The sequence below is a fragment of the Echinops telfairi genome, unplaced genomic scaffold (assembly GCF_000313985.2).
Source record: "Echinops telfairi isolate 266 unplaced genomic scaffold, ASM31398v2 ScPeMD7_2;HRSCAF=8, whole genome shotgun sequence".
Lineage (NCBI taxonomy): Eukaryota > Metazoa > Chordata > Mammalia > Afrosoricida > Tenrecidae > Echinops > Echinops telfairi.
Genome location: NW_022103898.1, coordinates 39,861,687 through 39,870,282, shown reverse-complemented (window position 1 = coordinate 39,870,282; position 8,596 = coordinate 39,861,687). Strand labels below are relative to the sequence as shown.

At 34.8% G+C, this 8,596-nt stretch overlaps 1 protein-coding gene and 1 non-coding gene across 5 annotated transcripts in view; both read right to left on the bottom strand.

Annotated features, from left to right (window-relative positions):
* The window catches only part of ATP2B1 (ATPase plasma membrane Ca2+ transporting 1), a 66,278-nt gene that overhangs the window by 10,833 nt on the left and 46,849 nt on the right, over positions 1 to 8,596 (bottom strand). For all 4 annotated transcript variants that reach the window (XM_045292675.1, XM_030886244.2, XM_004700406.3 and 1 more), the window contains exons 15-18: positions 5,348 to 5,539; positions 4,906 to 5,119; positions 4,276 to 4,487; positions 808 to 915 (exon numbers count right to left, since the gene is read on the bottom strand). In XM_045292675.1, the coding sequence (XP_045148610.1) occupies positions 808 to 915; positions 4,276 to 4,487; positions 4,906 to 5,119; positions 5,348 to 5,539 (726 nt within the window). The remainder of the gene's footprint in view (positions 1 to 807; positions 916 to 4,275; positions 4,488 to 4,905; positions 5,120 to 5,347; positions 5,540 to 8,596) is intronic.
* On the bottom strand, positions 7,675 to 7,838 carry LOC115870689. The gene has a single exon (XR_004046843.1). It is a non-coding gene; the product is annotated as a U1 spliceosomal RNA (small nuclear RNA).

Sequence of the window (8,596 nt, the reverse complement as noted above, 5' to 3'; positions counted from 1 at the left end):
GGGGGCTTAAGTGGAGAGCAAATGTTTTGAGAATGACGAGGGCAATGAATGTACAAATGTGCTTGACACAACTGATGCATGTATGGATTGTGATAAGAGTCATATGAGCCCATCATAAAACGATTAAAAAAAAGATTATTCCTTTAAAATTAAATAAAAAGAAAAAACAACAAAAACGTTACCATAACCTTTTGAGAAGACCTCTCTGCCTTGGACTTAACCAGCCCAGAAGAGCAAGGAAACAACAAGAAACTAACAAAAATAAACAAACCAAGGTGTGTTACAGAGAGAATTTGTCTGCTGCCATTCACTGATCGGAGAGACATGATTAAACACAATGCTTAGAATAAACTTCTGAATGTATGAACTGAAATACTAGCAGCAATACTCTCTGATTTAACCTTGTACATCTCATTATGTAACACAATCATGAAAAGTCTTATGTACAAAATAGTTTTACATTTTTGTTAAATTATTCCCAAGAAAAAGAAAACAGGTCATGGAGCAAAAGGTAAGATATTAATATCCTGATCAGTTATAAACATCATCTTTAATGTAAAAGTTATTGCAAAACACAAGTTAAAAACTAAGAAATTAAAAGTCTTATATGTAAGGCATAATCATAAAACCCAGGTGATATACTGTAACAAATAGTACATTAATAAGACAAGAACAGATCCTTAAATAGCATCTTTTGGTAACTAGTTACAGCCAAATACTAGAAGTAACTAAAGAAAATGTACTCTAGAAATTTTAAATTAAAAAGAAAAAATCATTATAGATTTAAATAAACAATGCGATTTTTACCTGGCCCCAGAGTAATGTCCCCATTCCTAGGAATATTGACCATAGCCACTGTTCTATTGAAAGTTCTGAACAACTGAAAGGTTTTCCACCAAACTGCACAATTATTATCTGGAGGGATAATCAAGAGTAAATTTATTGAAATTTTAAAACATTTAAAAATCAATACTTCTTTAATATACAGATCTGTGTCCTCTAGGATGCAAGCTGAACAACCATTACTGTGATGGTGAAGTGTAGTATTATAATATTTGCAAGTGAATATAAATCAAATGAGTCTCTACCAAAATTTTTAATGTATATTTTAACCAATGCTTATACAAACACATTTAAATATTATGAAGAATAATAACTACATATTTTCTCCTAGAAATCCCAAGTAACTATGTTTCTCCTGTATTTAAAAGAATACTTCTTTGACTAATTTATTATGCCTTTCTACAAAAGATAGTGCACTTTTGTGGATAAGAACACATGTTCTAGAAAAGTACACACAATATTCAGTTTTTGTTCTATATAGCTGTTACTTCCAAGTAACATCAGGGGAATATGAATGGACTGTAGAGAAGAAAGCAACTTGCAAAGTTCTATGAAACTGAACTGAAGTTCAATTCCCAGAAGTTGGCTCTTGTTTACAGAGTTAAGTGCAACAATCTATATAAATAAAATTTGTAATATTTGCACTTAAACTTCTCTTCCTATTTTATAAGCCCTAAAACAGACTATTTGGGAATATTAAGAGTTAATTTACCAATATTCACCCTGTTGTGAGTCTGAGAGGCCTTTCTTCCATATGGCAGATAGTAGCTGCCAAACATTGAAAGACAAAAGAATCATTTCAATAGTTAACATTTATTTTTAAACTAAAAAAAAAAACCACACAAAAAACCCACCAAAAAAAAATTCATCTTGGCTCAGTTATATGTATTGATTTACCAAATCCACAGTACTTCAAAGTCAAGAATATTTGTATAGACAGAATCCCAACTGGTCTGTTAATTGCCCAATCACCTGGATTATAACTGATCTGTATTTTAATAGCAATATAAAAGTAAGTAATATTCCTTTGTAAATTTAAGTAAACTGTGAGCACAACAGCAACAATTTATGAGGGCTCTCAGTAGTTTTAAATTTAAACTTTGCCTTTTTTTGTATGTTGAAGCCTAAAAGGAAGATACTAAAATATTAGGGAAATGAATGATCATCTTGGTTGACTACTTTTGTTTCATAAGAAATTCTAATCTTTCACTTTAATGTTGGAGGAAACAATATTCTTTAAGTTCAGTTATTACTAAACTAGTAGGTTAATATAAATAGTAATGTGTATTTCTCACGTAACTTTGTATTTGAATTGCCTACTGAAGCATTTCCTAAATGGCAATAAGGAAACCAGGCATTATCTCTCATAAGATACTGGATTAACTAAAGTTCAACAGGTTAAATCAGCTGTAGGCTTTCTTAAAGCCTGTAGTTTACCTGTGTATAAGAACTGCCGGGCTATCAGGCACTACGTGCAGAAATTTACATGTATGGCTGTTCTTGGTGCTTCACTAGTTCTATGTGACTTAATATGTGAGTCCCATTTTATAATGGGATATTGTAGTTCATAATAAGGGCATACAACTAATAAGAGGCAGCATAATGATGTGAACATGCTGACTGACTCCAAAGTTCACACCCCAAAGCACTCAAATTAGATGCCTTTAAGAATAGACAAGATTTTCAAAAATTGTTTTCTCATGATTTAAGAGTAACTCACAAGGATTACTACCTTCTTAGAAGACATTTTAAAAACAACATTTTTGTATTAACTCCTACAAAGAAATTACAAATATATGCAAAGGGCTAAGGATTATTATGCACTCCAAGATCCATTAAAAATAAAAAGAATGAAAACAAACTGTTAAATAAAACATAGATGTGTACAATTTATAAGGTGAAGCACTTCAAGTATCTAAATCTAATAGGACTTTGGCTAGACTGCCTCAGGAACAAAGAAAATATGGGTAAATCACAGGTCCTATTATCTTCCTAGTTAAACTGTCTACAACAATGTTACTCAAAAATGCTGGTCTGTGATAAGATAAGGCATGTCCACTGGCAATCAACACAGTGTGTTCCTCATCAAGCGAGAGCATGAAACGTGCAGCAACAACAATAAAATCCTCACTTGAGATAAACAGTGTGGTAACTATTGTTGCCAATTTATATTCTGGCCCAAACTCCTTCCTGCTCTGGTCCATAGACCATACTCTGAGTATCACTGAAAAACGACACTTCACATTAACTCTCTTTGGTCAATATTAAACTTCAGTGAGAACTAAGTTACTAGATTTACTTGATGGATAAGCAGTTGACTTTTGCCATCTCCATATAATAAAAACTGTTTCTAAAGCAACAAAAGAACTAAAATTCTAGCATCATGAACAATGATTTTTATTAAATTTACATGAAATACTTTCAGAAAATGCACAGCAAGAAAGGTTTCCTCCAAAGGTTATAGGCATCGAGCGCTAAAGCAAAACCAGTTTTTACAGAAGTAATTTTAGGGTTTGGATATTGATCCACAGTGCACAAGGTATAAGCTGAGTGCACTATTTAAAATTCTTAGATTTTCTTTCTAAACATGTTCTGTTCCCTGTATGATTCAACTGTTGAAAGTTTTACTTTTTAATTCTAAATCTTATTTTGTTCACTGGCTGGTATAACCACACACAATTCATTCCTTTGGTTTGATTCTCTACCACCGCACAGACACTGTCCAGAAGGATGAGGAGGTTGTCTGCTTCTGTAAAGGCAGTCTCAGAAACTCAAAGGAGCAGTTTCATTCCGCCCTATCAGGTTGCTATGTATCAGAATCAACTGAAGGCAATGAGTTTGGGGGTTTGGTCTTGATTTCACATTCTACTACTCACAATCAAAGTCAAAGGTCATATGAAGACACTGATAAGTAAAATCACTAGTCAAAAGTCCACGGCACTCCTTACACTCTACTTCCTTTTAAGCTTTGTTTGGACAATATTACACATCTTAGACAACGAGGAGGTAACACATGATGCAGCCATTCAAAATCACATGGATTGTGAAATGTGTCAAAATCTTTATTACCTAGTAATAAACAACTATAGTGATCTAGCTGAACTACAAAAAGTGGTATCTCTAAAGTCTTATTTTAAACAACATTAAAATTATAGTTTTGATAGTCATGATATGAAAAGAACAATTACCAATAGAGAGAATTTGAAGTACCATAACCACAGAACCAGTAGTGCACTTAATGTGATACATACTTTATATACCAATTCCCTTATTTAGGATTTCAGGGTAGGTCAAACTGTCACTGAAGATACTGCAAAGTAAAACATGGGTGCCCCAAACATGTTCAGTAATTTCTAAAACAAGCCAGCTGTTTTACCTAACATGTCTCCCACATAAAAACAAAATTCGAAGCTATCTTCTACAATTACCCACCTGTACTACAAAAGTCCCTAAAACAATTGTGCAGAAGATGGCATTATTAAAGATTCCTTCAAAAACATTTCTTTCACCATGAATTTTCCGGGCATTTATTTCGTTGAAAAGTTGCATCAGCACAAAGGTATTAAACACAATGGTATAATGTTCTGAAGGAGGAGCATGCAAAGGAGCGTTTCTTCCATTGTCAATGTCAAAAAACTTTTCTCCTGAAAGAATGAAAATAACTTTTGTAATTAAGATATACAACAAATCTTCATTTCCAGAGAGTATGAAATAATAAAACTTGGCCAGTCTGTTTATTTGATTTCAAATGATAGTATATAAAGTCAACTAAATCTCTCTCTCTTATTCTACAGATGAGGAAATTGAAGGCTGAGAAGTGCGGTGATGTTGCACAAGGTTATATGATTTATGTTAGTAGCAGAGCCAGGACAAGAAATCAGAGGACACTCTACCCCACTATCTAAGGTGCTGACTCCTCAAATTGACCAAGTCTTCCCTTATAAAAGAGGAAAAATTAAAGATTAATAAGGAGCTGGGAACAACTAACTTCTTGACAACTTTGCAACATTAACACATCTAAGAATCAAAGAACTGAAGCTTTTTTAGAGAGAAAATTCTTACCAGCAAATAAGAGTGTAAAGACTACCACAAGTTGATAGAATGCATGACCCAAAATATTCTTCATCATTGTGCGTGAGATGAGAGGCTTATTTCTACCGTAAGGTTTCCGAAGCAAAAGAGACTCAGTGGGTGGTTCGGTTGCCAGAGCCAGGGAAGCGAGCGTATCCATTATGAGGTTTACCCATAGCATCTGCACAGCCTTAAGCGGTGAATCCTAAAAAAGATATGTTTCCTAATAGATATTCACAACTATCCAGGGACTCAGCAATTCTCACAAAGCCTTTAGAATTTAAAACACTTAAGGTACAGAACAGGATTATACTTCTATTATACTTAACCTAAGCATTAAGCTTCTACTTATTTAAATATTCAATATTTTAAAAGGCACATTATAAACTTGTTGCTTATAAAAAGAAGTTTCAATTAACAAACTGGCACCTACTTGAGTGATACAGGCACCCGTGAAAGCAACAATCACCGCTACAACATTTACAGTCAGCTGGAACTGAAGGAATTTTGAGATGCTGTCATAGACATTTCGTCCCCACATAACTGCTTTAACAATGCTTGTAAAGTTGTCATCTGTGAGAATAATATCAGATGCTTCTTTAGCCACATCAGTTCCAGCAATACCCTGTTTAAAAACAACTGTGAATTAGACTAAACAATTCAAATAAAAATTTAAATGTTAAAAATATAAAATTAAGAACCAAGAGATACCTAATAACTACTGTCTTAAATTTACCACAAAATACTTTAGTTACTCTAAGATACAGTATCTCAGAAAAACATTTTAGTAGTAATAAAATGTAAACATTGAAAATAAAGTCCAAAGTTACATACTCCAGTTCTTTCCAAAAGTCACCCAAAAAAAAGATAATTAAAAAAATCACCCAAAACAAACAGAGTGAAAAAGGAGATACAGAAGGGAAACTTAGGCAGGAAAGCAGATAGTAAAACAATAAGCAATTCTGCAGAACCCAGGTATCTGTTTCCTAAACTCACAGTAGGAAAGGAGAAAGATTAACTTTCTGTGTCCACTTGACAGCACTCGTTAACTCTGGAAGAAGGAGTGAAAATGGCAACAGGGTTTTAAAAAATCTACTGAAGCTATACTTAGAAACTGCAAACTAGGAATAACCCAATGTCAATCATTCAACAGAATGAGATGGATTACAACACTGTGGATTAATAAAAATGAGCGAGCTGCAACTATATGCAACAGATGAATCTTACAAAAACAATGCTGAAGAAAATCAAACTTAAAATAATACTTTTGTGATTTTTTGCTACGAAGTTCATAAACCAGCAAAAGCATTCCTCTCTTTAGTGCTAAAAATCAGAATACAGATATCCTCAATGCTTTTAGAAAATTTGCTTTCTGCCACTTTGCTTAAAAACCAAAACCAAAACAACGCTACATTAACATCTGTTTCACCAATCAAAAGAAATCTGAAGATTTGTGCCTTTATAACAAAAATGTGAAAAGCAAAACAGCATTCTATGTTGTTTTGCAGTGAACTGTTAGTAGTGGAGTGGCACTGCCAAGCTCCTTCTCCGGGAGCTATACTCAAGCCTCTCAGCGTCACGCTGCCACAGACAGGGTTGAACACTACGGCAGTGTCGTGCTGAGAGGCCGAGTCCTCGGTGGTGCAGTGTGTAAATGTCAGCCTGCGAACTGAAAACTTTTTTGTGTCTGGGACCCGCCAGTGACTGTGGAGGAAAAAGACCTGGAAACCCATTCCTGCAAAGACTACTAGGAAAGCCTAGGAGGCAGTTATAGTTTGCCATATAAAGTAGTTATGAATCAGAATAAAATCGATAGCACAGAATAATAATAAACTACTTCTAGTTCATTATTAAAGGAGGGTCTTCTCCCTCAGTCAAAGGTACCTCCTTTAGAAAACCAGTCCCAGTTTTCACCAGCAGAGTCAAATACTTCTGTGTGGAGGCTTCCTATGTGTAGTGTTTAGTCCATATTGAGCTGCTTCCCTGCTGTGATGATTTATTGGTATGTCTGCTGAAGATTTAGGAGGTGGGAACTATTCCTACACACCTCTGGCTCAAATTTTTAAGAATAACCTCTTAATGCTTGGGGGAATAAATGAATGAACACCTCACTAATCCAAACAAAGTTTTAAAATGATAGCATTTGAAAAATCACCAGCTAGAAGGTAGACACTTTAATGTGGGTGACAGGGAGGGAAATAAAACAGCATTTTAATTACCTTGGAAAAGGTTTTACTACCATAAATCTATCTGGTTGTAGGAACATGCTTGCTGTAATTTGACTCTTTGGTGACACAATTATCTGTACCAATTTTGGGAAAGATGTAACATATAATACAATAGTAATAATCACATTTTACATGTACTAAAAAGGTCTACTATGAATAAGTAACATTATGTACCCATATTATACTTTTGTCAATTGTATTTTGTTGTTCCTTATTTTACTGTTGAAAATTTAATTTTAATGTTGAATTTGTAAACATACTGAGTGCTCAAAATTCTACTTCTACCTGAAAACTAGAAGACATGCCTACTATTCAAAAGAACTAATCAATAGAGATTTCTTGTGGATAAAACTCTAAGACAAGTAACTTTATTTGTCTGTTTAAAAATAAGAAACTGGAGCAACTGCACGAATGCACAACCAAAGCAAATAAAGCTCGAGTAAGAGTGCTTTCGAGTCCAAGACACTATGCACGTACTTGTTCTCTATTTTTTCCAAATGAATTGTATATATATATATATTCACCGCCCCCTCAGGGGAGAGTGCCAACGCAGTCCCCCACTACCACAAATTATGCAGTCGAGTTTCCCACACTTGGAGAAATCGTAGGGGTCAGCACACCCAGAGTGCAATGGGTGAGCCTTGCCCTGGGAAAACCACCTTCGTGATCATGGTATCTCCCCTGCCAGGTAAGTATGATGAATACATATATTTTTTGTAAGCTAAACAAATAAACAACAACAAAAAAAGTGGTACAATGGGCCTAAGACATTCAGAGCACCGAGGAAAACAAATTAACAAAATCCTCCACAAATATGACCACCACTGCACGCTATTTTTATTTGTAGCACTACATAATCCTGGCATTTACTTAAAAAGGCCACGGAGCACTGGTGGCACTGTGAGCCAACTACTGTGAGCTGCTAACCATAGAGTGGTTCAAACACCCACTAGCTACTCCACAGGCGGAAGAAAAGGCTCCCATACAGATTTACAGTCTCAGAAACCGGAAGGAACATGTTCTCTGTCCTATCGGACTGTTATTATTCAAAATGACTTGATATCAGTGGGTTTGATTTTTTTTGGTTTTAAAGCCCTTGGTATCTCAAAATTTGAGAAGGAAAATTAAAAAAAATTTTAAATACATCCTATTACATATGTGCATTTCATTGCTAGCTAGCTACATGAAGTCCCCCCACCCCAAACGTACTGAATGCTGAAGAGCATGGTATACTTAGAGCAAAAGGTGTGCCTATTTACATCTTCACTTACTCTTTCATGTCTTCAGAAATTCATGGCCCAAGCTTGTAGACTTTGGGATGGGGCTCAATGGGGCCTTCTGAGTACAAAGCAATTGAATGAGAGCAATTTTTACTCAAATAGTTTCTCTTGTTCTCAAAGAACCATGGCGGTTCTTTTTCTAAATCTCTATAATGTGGCAGCAATATGCCGGGG